The sequence below is a fragment of the Cariama cristata genome, unplaced genomic scaffold, assembly GCF_000690535.1.
Source record: "Cariama cristata isolate BGI_N322 unplaced genomic scaffold, ASM69053v1 scaffold41297, whole genome shotgun sequence".
Taxonomy (NCBI): Eukaryota; Metazoa; Chordata; class Aves; order Cariamiformes; family Cariamidae; genus Cariama; species Cariama cristata.
In genome coordinates, this window is record NW_009625685.1 from 1 (window position 1) to 15,607 (window position 15,607).

The 15,607-nt window shown below is 36.0% G+C and overlaps 2 protein-coding genes across 2 annotated transcripts; one reads left to right on the forward strand and one right to left on the reverse strand.

Moving 5' to 3' along the window:
* Positions 1-67: 67 nt before the first annotated feature.
* On the forward strand, positions 68-3,762 carry LOC104155026 (40S ribosomal protein S27-like; the record flags this gene model as incomplete). Its single annotated transcript, XM_009703695.1, has 3 exons — positions 68-176; positions 2,530-2,640; positions 3,734-3,762. Coding segments are annotated over 3 exons (249 nt in total), but the record flags the coding sequence as incomplete, so codon positions are not given.
* A 3,844-nt stretch (positions 3,763-7,606) lies between these two features.
* Positions 7,607-15,416, reverse strand: LACTB (lactamase, beta; the record flags this gene model as incomplete). The annotated part of the gene is made up of 5 exons (XM_009703696.1): positions 7,607-8,207; positions 10,611-10,776; positions 12,171-12,516; positions 12,866-13,056; positions 15,350-15,416. Coding segments are annotated over 5 exons (1,314 nt in total), but the record flags the coding sequence as incomplete, so codon positions are not given.
* Positions 15,417-15,607: the final 191 nt, after the last annotated feature.

A 15,607-nucleotide genomic window follows, 5' to 3' on the forward strand; every position in this document is an offset into this window, starting at 1 on the left:
CCAGTCTGTCCAAGCAGCCCGGGCGCTGTTTTAACGTGCGGTGCCTTTTTCCTCTTGTCGTACCCAGCTGGCTAAAGATCTGGTGCATCCCTCCTTAGAGGATGAGAAGAGAAAGCACAAAAAGAAACGTCTTGTGCAGAGCCCAAACTCCTACTTTATGGATGTAAAATGTCCAGGTAAATATTTAAACTATTTATATCTTACAGAAGGAATGAAACTAACTTTGTATGCGGTTCATCTTCATAAAAGGTCTAGGTTTGTGTTTGTTTTTTTTTTTATCTAAAATGTGGTTTATCTGTTCTGTAGAGGAAAAAAGTCTGTATATTGCTTTTTTTTTTTAACAATAAAAGCGTTTTCAACCTTTTTCAAAAGTTAATTTAAATCATCAGCTTTTTATTTTCTTTTCTGGAGGTGTGGCATGAGACTTTTTGTTGTTTGTTTTTTTTCTTCCTTTATGAAATCCTGGCCAGTAGGGAAAAAACCAAACCCCCAGATTTCCATGTGTAAGAAGTGAGATGAAATGGATGCTCTAAAGCATCCATGGCACAAGTTTCAGACAGAAGACAACATTGTTTTCTTCCTTTTGTAAGTTGGTTGATTCTGGAAGGGTGACCAGAAAAACTTTTTCATGAGGATATACGCAGGCATACTGGAACTTTACATAGAAAGTAAAACATACACAACTGCCTTTTTCACATGTTGCCATTAAGAAGTAAGCTGACATCTAGCTCACATATACAGGAGTTATATTTAATGTGTTGCCTGTGTCCACTTTTCACACATTTTCATTACTTTGGCTCAGAAACATCTGTGTAACCAACTTCTATTTTATAAACGAAAACATGGGATTTTCTAGCACAATTACAGGAGTATGCACTAGCAGCGAACAGCTTGTTTGATCAGCACAGCTACACCCATATCGAGGCACAGAAATTGTCAAGTCTGGTAATGTATTTCCTAGAAACTACTGCAGTATTAGAAGATTATAGCAATAAGAAAATGCATAGACTTACTTAGAATAGTAATCATCCTGATTAGAAGCAGGGAACTGTTGCTCTATTCAGATTTTCTTATTATCTTATTCTTTCTTAGTAGCTTAGATTTCTGTGAAGCTCTGAGACATTGTTTTCCATCTAAAAGTGAGGTAAACTCATTAAAACTGTCCAAAAGTAAAGCGTGGTTACTTTTAAAAAATACATGGTTGAAGGCTAAGCCACTGATTTACTTTTTTTTTTAAACTTTCTTCAAACCAGTGTATATGCATGCATATACTAAGATACTGTTAATGTCAATGTAGGTCCATAGGTCATTGGTTATCTTCATTATTGTTGGATTAATTGGTTATTGAGTTTGAGGGATATATAGAGCAAAGTAGGAGAGCTTCGTTAATGACAGAGTCCTAAGCACGAGGCACTGAAAATATCAGACAGCCTTATGCATCATTCCTTGTTGTTGGGAGTTGCTACCTAGTTTTCCCTGCCAAATCTACAAAGTTAAAAACGCATCAATGTGGAAGTTCACATCTGTGGGGGAAAACAACATTTGCTATGGTTAAATTTTAGCTGCTAGCATTTTTTTGCAAACAAAGATTTGTGCAGTTACTATTTGTGATTTAAAGCACAAATCTGTTATCCTGTCTAATAGGAGTTCTCTCTACCAATCAGTTCTCTTGTCAGCAAGCTTTTCGAGGACTTTCCTCACAATATATATTCTTTTAACTTTCTGGTCCACATATGCTGAAAATGGAATCTGTGCTCACCTTTATCTATTGTGTCTGTTTTCTATATCCACATCTAGATTAAATCCTTTACAGGTTTTCTCTCTCCCCAAAAGTTCCTCTTGGCTAATTAAAAATACTTTTCAGGGAAAAGAATGAAAACAGTGAAAATCCCTTTGTCTAAGCCATATATGAGAGAGATTTCATTCTTAAGTCACAGAATTTAGAAGTTGTAGACAAAGTGTTGCTGATGCCTCTTCTTGCATCTGGAATTAGTGAAGTGATTCTGTGCGGGTCTTCTTGTTTAAATATGATGCTAGCTTTGTGGAATGCAACCAAGCACATGCCTTATGTGTACTAATTATTAAACGGAAGGCAAACACAGATTTGAACAGCAGCGTTTATATTCACAGCTGCCAGACTTTGTCAACAGCAATGTTCTGCTACTTCAGGTTAAATATTACTTTAGCTAGATGGGTTCTTCTATTCAGCAGAGGAGGCTAGTCTAGAACTTCTCTACTTCTTTGCAGGAGACATACTACAGGCCAATTTTAGGGCTTGTCAGGCAGTGTTGATTTTCATACGGGTAACAGTTTCAGTTAACTAACTTGCTTTCATATGCATGTTAGTAAGAGCAAGTAATTGAGACCACAATAACAATGTTTTGCTTTGTTTTACTTGGTATGCTGTGTAATGAAATACAGATCCATTTTTGGACACGTGTATTTAGAGTATCTGATTAAGTTACACATACGATAAAAAAAATCATGCTAGAAATACTCAATGGAAAGTTTAATAATGGTCTTTTCTAGGTTGCTACAAGATCACCACTGTATTCAGCCATGCTCAGACAGTAGTTCTGTGTGTAGGGTGCTCAACTGTCCTGTGTCAGCCTACTGGGGGGAAAGCCAGGCTTACAGAAGGTAAGGGGCAATGCTGAGCAGCCTAAATATTCCACTTACATAAATGCATTTATGTATTTATAGCCTGCAAATTTTTTTAGCTTTGATTTTGAAAACTGATACTGGAACGCTTATTTTGCAAATTGCTTAGAGTTGGCTAGTAAAAACATTGTTAATGGGCCCTGAATTACAAATTTTTCTTCAAGATTCTTGTTTTTAAATGGCTATAGGGATATGCCAGGCAGCTAAGCAGCTGCGTTGTGATCAAACACACTTGATTTTAGGTATTTTGACTTGATTCCTTTACCCTGTCTGTAATAAATACTGCCTATTTAATTCGGAGCTCAGTTTAGAGCATTAAAAAGCACCCTTAAAGGATTAGGGTGCTTTTGCCGGGCTAAAGCGGTTCTGTGCCGCTGTTAGTGGTGGCTTGCCTGTTTTTGAACAGTAGCACTGTGAGGCAGTTCCCTGGCTTATGTAACTTAATCAAAATTTGTTTTGTATAAATTATAAGGGAACAAATAACCACTGATAATTATATACAGATAAATGGTATAGCACCAGTATCTTGAAATGCAACCCAATGTCTGGGATATATGAAAAAACATTGGAAACAATTTAGGGCTTGGGGGAAAAAAAAGTAAAGAACAAATCCAGATTTTGTTCATGTTTTGTGTAAAGGACAAAAGGCAAATATATATGCAAATTACACGTAATAGTGCTTATACCATCTGTTACTATACAGATGTATATATGAGGACAGAATACCTGAAGTAAGGCTGTTGAGCAGTTGAAAAGGTATCAATGCTCCTAGCAGCTGTTTCAGTTTAGGGTTTCTATCACTAAGGGATGGAACAGTCCACTGAAATTTTAAAAGGCATCTGGAAGGAAAGAAATAGTACATCTTAGCCTTATTTTAAGATTAGTTACATGACCGCCATGTTGTTCTGGTTGAGTTAGAGAAGACTCAAAGTGCTACATCTTTGCCTCTTGTGGTACACGAAATTTAAATTTATTGCATGAGTTTTCCTACTTAAGTTGGGTGGGCAATTTTCCAACGCAGTCTAACAATTTAAGGGCTATTCATATCTATACTCATGTGATTTCTTTACAGGCTGTTCATTTAGAAGAAAGCAACACTGAACACTTAAGCATGTGGTTTTGGATCTGTGTTCCTGAAAGCCTTACCAGTTTTAAAATGCCTGTTAATACAACAATGTAATTACGATTGATTTTGTAAAAATTACACGCTACTGGTGACTAATGAGCTGGAATCTCTTTTTCAATAAATGATCTGAAGTGCAAGTTTTTCCTGCAAGTTTGCAGACAACTGAGCTCTATTTTTATAATTTTACTTTTAAACAGTGTATTGTTAAGTGGGTGGTGTCATTTAATATAAAAACCTTGGACTTGCGTTAATCATCAACTACAGCAGTGTAATGCGTATGGTGACGAACTGCTGTAAGAATGCATTTTGTATACTTTATTACTGCAGCTAGGTAGATTTATAATGGCTTATTTGCTTTCAGCATTGCTTTAGTCCCTTTACTGTGTTGAGGAACACAGTGATAAATAAAAATATACTCACTTCTGTTCAGCTGTTTTTCTGGAATGCCTGGTTCTTCCCCTCCCTCTAATCTGGCCTCAAAACTGCATTTGGTATTCTATACTGAGATTTCGAATAATAAAGAAAAAAAAATAAAGGGAGTCTTTTGCAAAACACTGAAAGGGTTCAGTAGAGAGAAGGCATGTGGTATATAAGCAACAATAAGTCAGCAAATTACACCAACAGCTGTGAATGGTATCTGGTCATTAAAAAAAACTAGTACAGCAAAACCATGCATATTTTCAGTATTAAATACTAACATTGAATAATTACCTTTTTGCAATGAGGAAACAGGATTTTAGTTAGTTTTTAAAAGCCATCCCTTTCTACATGGCTGTTAAAAACAGATTTTTTTTTTTTAAACCATGAGAAAACTTTCAAAGTCTTACATGTATCTTAATTTACTAAATAATATCTCAAGTTATGTATCCACATCTCTGTCAAAGTATCAGGTGTCTTGGGGAGCTAATTATTGTTAGGAATTTCTATTTAACCTGTATTCTTTTTATGACTTTTAAAACTTGTATGTTTCTAGTCAATAAAAAAAACCACCCCGAAAACCTAGTATTACAATTCATTGCATTTGCAAGATAAGTTTTATTTCAGTTGATTCAAACAGTGTACACTTACAATTACCAGATGCAAAAGTAGGTGTTTGATACAGAAATAGATGCACCAATTTAGTATACACGCCTTTTAAGAAAAGTAGTTTTATGTCAGTGCCATACTGTGTTTTCACAATAAAGGTTAATTTAAGAGCAAGTTTATCAGGGAAGCTGCTCTTAATTGACCAGTTTCCCACACTTAATGCCAGTCCATTAAATAACTGGTTTCAGAACAAAGATCAGATCAGCAATATTAATTCACTTGTGACCTGAATACATGTGCTAAGGCCAGATTGATTCCTAGTCTCTCGTATCTCTGCCTTCTCTTCCTCTACCCCAAAAGACAAGAAATCCTGCTTAAGTAAATACCAAATCAGAGAAAGTCAGTGACCCATTTTGTTGCAAGTACTGGAAGATAAAATTTAGACATCACAGCATCTCCAATAGTGTACATGTGACAACAGATGTTTTTTTAAAAGCCTTCAGTTAGGGGAGATACAGTATAATGAACACAGTATGCATATAACAAGTTGGTGGCTAAACATATTCTATGAAGGGAGTGGGACACTGTCATTAATATCCTGGTGTCAGAAGTGCCTTAGACACTTCTTACCATTATTCACTTTTATACTTACTTCAAATATTTACATTTATGGTGTTTGGTCATATGGAGACAAGCATAATAGTAATCCTGCATCTTCTACGTTCTGAATCTTTGTCTAAACCCAAATACAATGGTTAGTGAGTGAAACTTGCTTTCTCTCAAGTATGCAAAATGGTTTTCGAGAACAATAAATACCACTTGCAACATAGAGGCATCATACAAGAAAAGTATGTTATAGATCCTAAAATAAGTGTTACTTTTCAGATCTTCTATATTTAAAACATTGTATTTGGTCTATTTCTATTCATGTATTCTTCAACATAAAAACACCTCAGAACTACTTACTCTTCTTGCCTGTGTAAAACAGGCAGTGACTTCTGCTGCTGCATGTTTACCCAGCTAGTAGGTGCTCAATACTGGGGAAAAAAAAAAAAAAATGTTGCTATTGTAGAAGATGCTTACCTCCAGTACTTCTGTATTGCAACTGTCAAACAATATCAGAGACTTCAGTGGAAGAACACATAATTTATTGCCCAGACAAATGAAAGTTTGTTCAGAAAGGTTCTCTACTGATTTGGTATTCTTGAGATAAAGACAACCCATTCTTACCGAATAAAAACGTGAAGTTTTGGTGAGTGGGCCAGAAAACCCAAGCAAATAGCTTAGGTGTAAGCTTTTACTGTTTTAAGGCACAAGAATGATTATAATTATGAAGAGTACTAAACCAGTCCTACTAGCTTCAATTAAAAATGTAGGTAAAACACTGACTCCTCAAAATATTAAATTTCTTGGTCTGTCAGTCTTAGGTAATAAATGTTATCATAGGCATACTGGGAACAGAGATGACAGCATGTTGTTACACCACAGGGCAGGTAACAACTGTGAAGTTAATACTAAAAGCACTAACTTGGGAAAGAGGCAAGTAAGGCTATCTTCTGCTAGTTGTTACCTAAGACATCTTGCTCCTTAAATTCAGAGAAGCACAGCTGCTAAACAGTGCAGGGACATAAGCATTCAAACCTTTCCTGAAGGGTATTTTGTTTTGTCTCAGCCTAGAAATACTGTCTGATGTAACCGCAGGGGAAACGGGGTGGGAGAGATCTTGGAGATATTCCATGCCATTATGGAATATATAAAATTAACATATTCAGATGTTGTTACGTTCCTACAGTAAAACTGAAGATTAGAAAATGCTTCTTTGGAACTCTATCTTCAACCTTGTACGAAAGTAACTCCTTGAGGCAGGTCTTCAAATGGAAACAAGGATGATTTTCAAAGAAATCTCTCAAAGTCTGTGAGATTTCTACTACTGGCTTCAGGAATGGGCTTTAAATTTTATTGAGTTATTTGAGTTCCCAATTCCTGTATCTAAAGCGAGTGTTTACATTACAAAATACAGTGCCATTTCTGGCTACCAAAGTTAGCATGTGTATCATTCAAAAACAATGACACAGTTTGACAGCTCACCACGTTGTGCTATTCGGGCATATTTGACTGTGGAAATACTCCTCCGATTTCACAGTAAACTAGTTTCACACATTCTCTGTGTCCAATAATAACGCAAGAGAGGACATCTAAGTAACAAAAAGATTTTTACTTACATTACTCTAGCTTCATTCTTTCCTAATTCTTAACAATCCACAGTTCTGACAAAAGCGTACTTCTGGTATAAATCTGCATTCTGGAGGTAGCTTCAAGATTTGGGTTTTGTTGGTGTTTTTTGCTTTTTAAGCAAAGAAGTGCTATGTGAAAGTATAAAAATCAATAGTAAAACCATTTTTCTTTAAAAAGTAATACTGAACAGTTTTGGCAGACGAACTGGGATAATAACAAATTACGTCCTTGTGCGCTCAAATCAAGATGTGAAATTTTTCAAAAGTTTAACATTTAAGGTAGATAATTTGTTACAGTACTTCTCAGTGCAAGAAACCAATGCTAATTTTTTTAATCTTGGTCAAGTGCTTGACTGGATGAGAAAAAAAACCTTGCTAATATAACGATAATTTACACAGGTACTACAAGAAATCAGATTTGACTGTTACATTCTCCTTTTCTGTAAGTTAGTAACTTCCCTGAGAGATTAATTCCATTACACGTAAGTTTAGCACCACTAGCAGAAGTGAATTTTCAATGCTTTTTCTTCACATAGTGATCTCAGAGTCCAATTATACCCTTCTCCATTAGTTTTTCATGTTTCAGTACAGTGAGTTCAGTTACACGCGTCTCTTTTTAATCTATATATTGTGCCTGTTTTTCTTTATCAAATTCTCTTGCAATCTTTAAGGCAGTGCTGTTGAGTGAAACTGATTGCATATTACAGATAATACTAACAATTACCCCTCTAGGTGGTACCACTAAACCAGTACCTATAGCTTCAGAGTCCAGCTCTTCAGGAAGAATTAGAAGGACACTACTTGCCCCCACTGCACCACCCGTGTGAGATGCATAGTGTCTCTGCTGTCTGCAACAGCCACATTCTTGTTTTTTCTCTACTACAGCCCAAGCCATTGCATATTTACCATCCCTGTCCCACGATACTTCCGTTTTTGGCACTGGGGTCCACATCATTGTGACTGTGTCTGGTTTGAGGTACCCAGGAAGAAGTTTCCCGTTAGTGTTTTTAGATTGTCCAGCTTGATAACTGTACAACAAGGCATTTCCAAATTTCAGAAGGTCACCTACTGATGACAGAAAGCCACCACCAGCCCACTTGTAAGAGTTGTCCACATACGGTGCATTTACTAGCCGTCCCTTTTTGTTGTAAACATAACACCTGGAATTCAAGAAAATTCAACTTGTCATTCTCAGATACTATGCACTATTTTAAACTGCCCTACCTTAAAAGGGCAAACCAAGCATGTATTACCTTGTTCTAATGAAACTTCAGAATTTTTTAAAATATATTTTTCTTAAATATATTTGTTGCAGAAAAAAAAAAAAAAAATCAGTAAGAAATTCAGATGGGAAAACAAAAATTAAATGTGACTTCTTAGGTTAGAAGCTTAGTTTCAGTAAAAGTACTAATCTTTCTACTTAGGATACACTAAGAGTAAAGGCAATATACAAATAAGAGAAGTGACAGAAATCTATAGATCAGTCAGCACAGGATTTTTCTTAAATGCCTGTACTAGATTTAAAGTGTTTTAAGAAAGAGGAATCCTACAACTACCCCATGATTATCAGACACTGAGCTGAAATTTCACTGAAGTCTTAGATGACTGCTCTGAGACAGTAGTTTCCATTTATGATTGATTTCCCCCCACTGCCCCATTATACCTGCCATATACTACAACAACTGAATATTCTGGAACTACTAAGAAAAGTGAGACACATGAATGAGTCTTGCAAAACCTATCATTAAAATACAAATTAGAGACTACCAACCAGAATTGCAGAATGAGCAGGAACAACACAACAGGAGTGCAGACTGAATTATGCTTTCGAAAAAAACAGTCCAATCATGGCAGGATTAATTTCATACGACATATGAAAAGGAATGATGAATAACTATACAATCCGATTAATTTCCACCTTTGGTTTTTAGATCACAAGAGGTCCAACTTGGAGAGTTGTGAAAAGGAACCACAAAAAACCAAAAGGAGAGGGCAGTCGGGGCAAGCCTACTGTCCAACAGTACAGAGACACATTCCCTATCTAGCCTGCACTTGTACTGGAAAGCTTTTAGGGAACTTCTGAAAGCGGTAATACTGAAAGTCAGAAGCTGAAGCAAAGGAAGAGACACAAATGTTGCAAGACTACCATAAACTCTGGCAGTGACTTCATTATCTCAATGTCCCTATAGTCAGTTTTTCAGTCACAATAAACCTGTTACAGAGATGCTGAAATGCTTGACTTACACCTCTAAAAGATCTACAACATGAATTTTTGAACATTTTCATGTCAGTGAAATACAGTATAACCAAACCATCGAACAAACCACAACATGACAATATGTTCTAGTTTGAGACACCAAGCTAGCTATTTGTGGAAGCAAAACCATCACATTAGCATCTCAGTTTTGCTTAATGATAAGTAGCCCATAAAAAAGAACCCCAAAACAGTGTCTGTCCCAACTCTTTCATCTCTACCATATTTCCACTTATAAACGAGTTAATATACACACATATATTTAAAAGAACTTGACTGTACAAGCTTGGTAATTTATGAGAACATCACTAGCATCCAGATCTACAGCCTGAAGAGCCTCTGAAAATTTGCAAGCAAAATAAATACCAGCACAAAGCATCTTAGAATACAGCGGTAAAGTTATCCCTAAAACATTACAAACTGCTTTGTATGCGTATATACACACACACACACACTTTAAATATACACTTATATGTAAGTACTATAAACCTTGGATTCAACATGTTCATCATAATTTTCATTCTTTGAGAGAATTTTAGACACCAAACTTTTTAATTGAGTCTCATTTTCATGAGACTTTTTCTATAACCTGCTTTTGCGATTCAGTTAGAATTCTTCTCCCGCACCAAAATTTAACAGGCGAGTCAATTTCAGAGCCCAGACCGGTAGGTCAATAAGACTGGAGAGAAAGACAAGAAACTCTACCCTTATCCACTATATTAAAATAGATTATCCAGTTATATAAATTCCTCCGGGGTTTTTTTGTGGGTTTGGTTTTTTTGCAGTTAATAAAAAGAAATCAATTGGTGAAGTATGTTCTGTGTTAAACATAAATTTTAACCAGAATTAAAATTCTACTACTATGTAATTTATTAAAACCTTGTGTTACTGTGAGACTATTACAATTGCATGGAACTCTTAAAAAGCAAACCAAGTTAACTATATACTCTAACAAAATCTCATAGTTACTCCTTTATTTTACCCTATGTACACTTACCTGCTTATTTGTACTCAAAACAAATGCAAACTTCAAAATCACCCCTGCCACCCCCCCCCCATATACTCTTGTAACAGAAATACTTATTTTCTATTCTGTAATTTTACATGCTAATTACAGAACCAATACCATAATGCTGACATAAAACCAGTTACATGACAAACTTTGAAATATCTTAAGCCACTTCATTTAAAAGCCTGGAAAAATAAAAAAAAAGGAAAAAAGTTACACATTCTTAATTCAGTTGGCTAAGTAAAGATAGAAAGAGCAACAATCGTTGTGGGGGAAAAAAAAAGTTTCATCCTTGTTTACCTTGCTCTATTATAGATCATTGCTTCATTGTCATCTAATACAGTCGATAGCATATCCAAATCACGAAACATTTTTAGCATATAATCCGTAAATTTTTGTCCTGAAACTCTCTCCACAACAGCGCTTAAGAGAGTAAAGCCATACGTTGAATATAAGAACTGACTACCTTGAAGAAAGACAGTGAGAAAGGAGAGGGGGAAAAAAGTTAGCTGCATGATGCTCAAATGGAATCTGAAGGATAAAATTTAAGTAATCCCATGTGCAAATTAGACTATATATAGCAGTGAATAATCAATTAAAAGACTCCCCTCTCTCCCCCCATTTTAATGTGATGTGAATCACAAGCTTATGATACTGGGCCCCAGGAATTTCTGTACTGCAGCAGACACAGATGCTTGCTAAGTGCAGATGGCTCCAAGAACAGCGCTAAAAAAAATTTTCATGAATCTGCATGTACAGCCAAGATGTGAAGACTGACATTTAACATCCTTTCCACAAGATTTACCATATGAGTTCTAAGAAGTATGTCTGGATTCGGAAAGCTGAAGCAAACCATAAAATTACTTCTTAAAAGATGCTCACCTACTGTAACGTGTTTGTGTGTCTATCCCCTAGAGACTGAAAGACAAGAGTAGTGTTCACTCAAGGTTTTCAAAGGTCTTGATAACTTTTATCATAGTGTTTTAGTTCTGGTTTTGTATGTATGTATGTAATGTAACTCATTTAGAACTTCAGGTATAAGTTCCTCAAAGTCCCCTATATAATTAATTTAATTCCAACAATAAATAGCCTCAACAATTCTGTGATTCTGTGGTCTTTCCATAGAATTTTTTAGCTCTGGTTTGGTGCCTCAGTAAAATTTTTTGCTTTTGGTTCATATCTAGAAGGCCCAGAGCATGAATACAGCAAGTTGGTATCTGCTTACAAAATATTTTGTAGATACCAATTTGTTACCAAAATGATAATCTGCTTTAGCATTTATAAATTCAGTAACTGGTACATTTCATAGTGCATTACATAGAGCTCCTGGGAGAAAAGTCTTACTTCTACCTGAGGTCCCACTTTCTCTTCTCCCCTGTGTTATCTGGGACTCTTTGTATTACCTTTTAAATCTTGGCTACATCACATTTTGAACCTGTTGTATTATGGTGCAGATACACCATTAGAAGGTATCTATATAAGCATAATTATTTTATATATATAAAAATACATAATTCTTTATAATTCTAACAAGTCAGTAGATTGGTAAAGATATCCATACAAGACTGTTATCTAAAATTGAACTCATTAAATCCTGATCAGTTCAGTCTTCAAAAGTTACATCAGTTAAGACAATTACATGATCAGATGATTTGTGCAGAACAGCCCAAATACTTCTCTGTTGAGCTTTTAATGGGGCACGAGAAGTAAAAAAAAAAAAGGGGGGGAGGAAGTAGACAAAACAAAAACCCCACATAAACACCCTGTACTGGACTGTACTATCCTCACTGCATGTAAAATAATTTGAAACAAGAATTTCACCAGAAGAGCACATTTTGGTCTATATTAATAGAAACTCACCTGGTTTAAAAAATAAAGGATCATTTTTAAATATCTTCAGTGATTCAATCACACTTTCAAATTTTTCCTTCAAATAATATTCTTCTTGCTCAAATTCCTTGTCCCTCCTGCCAGGTTTTGAATTTCGGCTTTTTATCTCACCTTCGCGTTCTTTCCTCGGTTTGACAGAATCAGTCTTTTCAATCTCTTTGCCTTCTTTTTCTTTTTGTTCTTTATCCTGATAGGGTTTTGTTAGTTTAAGTGCTCTGTTTGCCTTCTCCTTTTCTTCCTTTACTTTTGTAATATCTTTTTCATAGTGACGAATCCCACTCAAGTGTGAAACTAACAGTCTTGTAGTAATAGCAACCTAGGTAGAAAGGGCAATATTTAAGTGTGAGCTCTCTTCATTAAAGATATGATGCACACTAAATCACCAAAAAAAGTAAAACTCAACATGACGAGGAACAGACAAAGATGTAAGACCTTTTAAATATCATGTATTAAACATGGTTAAAATATGTACATATATTTGCGGACACTACACGCTTGATATAAAACTGAAGCATTGCTTTTTCGAGCAGCAAACATCAGTACTTGTCTAAATTATTTTTGGTGCTTTACAGGAATAGGTCCAGATCCAGGCACCTGTACACATATGGCTGTGTGATGACAGGTACAAAAATCCAAGAAAGTGTCACCAATAAACAATTACATACCTTTTCACCCTCGTAGACTTTTTCGGGAAATTCAGGGACGTATTTCTGCACTGGAGCATCCAAATCCAGTTTCCCTTCTTCCCACAATTTAGCAACAGCCATCATTGTGAGACACTTGCTAATACTAGCAATTCGCATGATCGTCTCTGGCTTACATACTACACGATTCTCTACATCAGCATAACCCAAACCTTTAAGAAAATAAAAACACTGTGTAAATATTTTACATAGAGACATGCTGAATTAATTATTTGCAATGAATTAGATTTACTGGCTCCTTAAAATGTTTTTCCTCTAGCTAAACTGGGACGTGAAGAATTGGACTATCCCTGCTCCTGCTTCAATTAAGTTAATAACATTTTAATGTAGTAGGAACAGTTAATCAAAGCCCATTGTATTGGCCAATGGCATCCCAAGTTACTGATTAAGACTACAAAACAAACCTAACAGTAAATGAGATTGAAGATTAAGCCAAAATTTACACTCCTGAGATCAAATACTCAATGTAGAAAAACTAAAAAGACCAAAATCTTGGCTGTAAAATAGCTGACTAACAGTCATAAATACTCCTTTTATTGTTCTGAATTAATGATTGAAGCTGCAAAGGGTCTTACTTTATCAATACAGAAACTGAGAAAGGAAACCACTCACAAACTCATTGCTATGACCTAAGCTGTAACGTTTCACAAGACAGTGGTGTTATACACAATGTTTCAACATCACTCAGCACGACTTCAATTAAAAGACCGCTTAATAGTCTCCATACCAGTGTTTTCCTATATAAGCAACCCACAAGACTGGTAGCAAGAACTGGAATTAATAAGGCATTATGAAGCTCCCATACTAGTCTTCAGTTTGAGCTAGGTTCGAAGAAACTGTGCAAGCGATGTTGCAGCATAAAAAGCAATGAAATATAGTAATGATATATTTGCAGTTTTCAGTACGAGCAAGGCCTGCAAGTAATGCATGTCTGTCTATATAAAACTGTAGTCTAACAATGAACTACTCAAAGGAAACAAAAAAAAAATTGCCAAAATACAAGAAATAAAACAGATGACACGCCAGTTGCCCAAGATCCTTTCTTTTAGGTCAAGTTGCTACTCAGGTGCTTGCATGGTGCTTGTGAATGCAGATACTGTACCCCTCAGTGAAAATACCTTCCAAATCTCAAATCACTCACATCAGTTTAGCAAGAAAGCAGGCTTAGTACCGTGGTCACAGAATCCACGCAACTTACACCTGTTCTTATTTTCTTCCCCACATGAAGAAGAGAGGAGGACAATAAAATGACCCAGAAGTCCGCCAGAGCAATGTTACCCACCTCCGAGCTGCCTTACTCAAGGCAGTGTTGTTCTCTATATCAATATGCAGCAGCAGGGCAGCAGGGTACAGAAAGCTCTGCCATGGCTTATGCTCCCACATGTAGTTGTCCTGCTACTGGATCTGGCAGTCCCAGTGATAAACCACAACTCTGGCACTAGTTCCCTCACACACCCTCCTGCACGTCAAGGAAGCAATTCTGCAGAAGCCTTACAAAAACTGCTTTCATTGTTAGGTAATTTGAGACCAGAAAAAGCTATGCTTTGAGAAAGTTTGTGATTAAGTTTCTAACACAATTTTCTTACTAGGTCACATTAAAAAAGGTACCAGAGGCTCTCCAACTCACTTCTGTCATGATGAACGAGAAATGAAAACCTATAATCAGCTTTGTGCATATATAAAAGTTAATGCAACAACAGTCAGAAGAAAGCAACAATCTTACACAGAAGGATTTTGTTTGTTTGTTTCAAATTTTGCAACACGTTAATGAAGTATGTTGCCATTTACTACTACCATTTAAGTTGTCAAAAAAACCCAAAACATACTATGAAAATGTTTCTGAAAACAGACACACAGTTTGGTGGTTTTTTTAAATAAACATCAAATGTCTACATGATATGAGCAATACTAACGGAGTCTATTTAAAACTAAACTGTGTAACCTGAAAAATCACTTGTAGTTTCTGGAAGGATGACATCTGTTAAATCTCAGTACCTCCTCAGTAAAAATCTACACCTCAGCCTACAAATGGGAGACAGATCAGCAAATATGAGCCTTTATTACTTTGACTATTAAGTAAGTTCCTGTGAGAAGGACAGTTCTTTACCTCCTATACACACTTCTACCAGACCACTGCACCACTGTATGCCTAAGTATATTCAAAGACCAACCTGAAAAATTAATGGCAGAAAGTGTCTTAAACATAACCACTGAGATACACTAGCACATTCAGGAAGTTAATAAATTATCGATTCCTGGAAATTACTGATGCTTACCAAGGAAAGTATCACTTCATACTCCCCAGGCACCTGTTTCTGGCCACTGCCTGGAGATGGGACATCAAGTGGATGAAATTCCAGCCTGATCAGTGGGTCCAAATTGTTCACTTTTAAAACGTTCATTGCTTCCCAACAGCATGCAGAACTATTGCTCCTATATACTAACCTTCTGACCAGACTTCCTTTCCATCTACAGAAACTCCAACTAGTATACCTGGGATTCCTGCTTCATCCTGTCAAAAATACGTACAGAAAATATTAAGAAGGATCTTTACAGTTAAAAACCACCTTATCTCAAACCCTAAAAATGCAAAAGCAATCCTACAAATACACCTGCATACTGATGTCACATTACAGTTGAAATTTTGTTAAATACGTGTTGGGCTGAACTGGTATAAACTGCTTTCAAAAAGCAGACATTTTA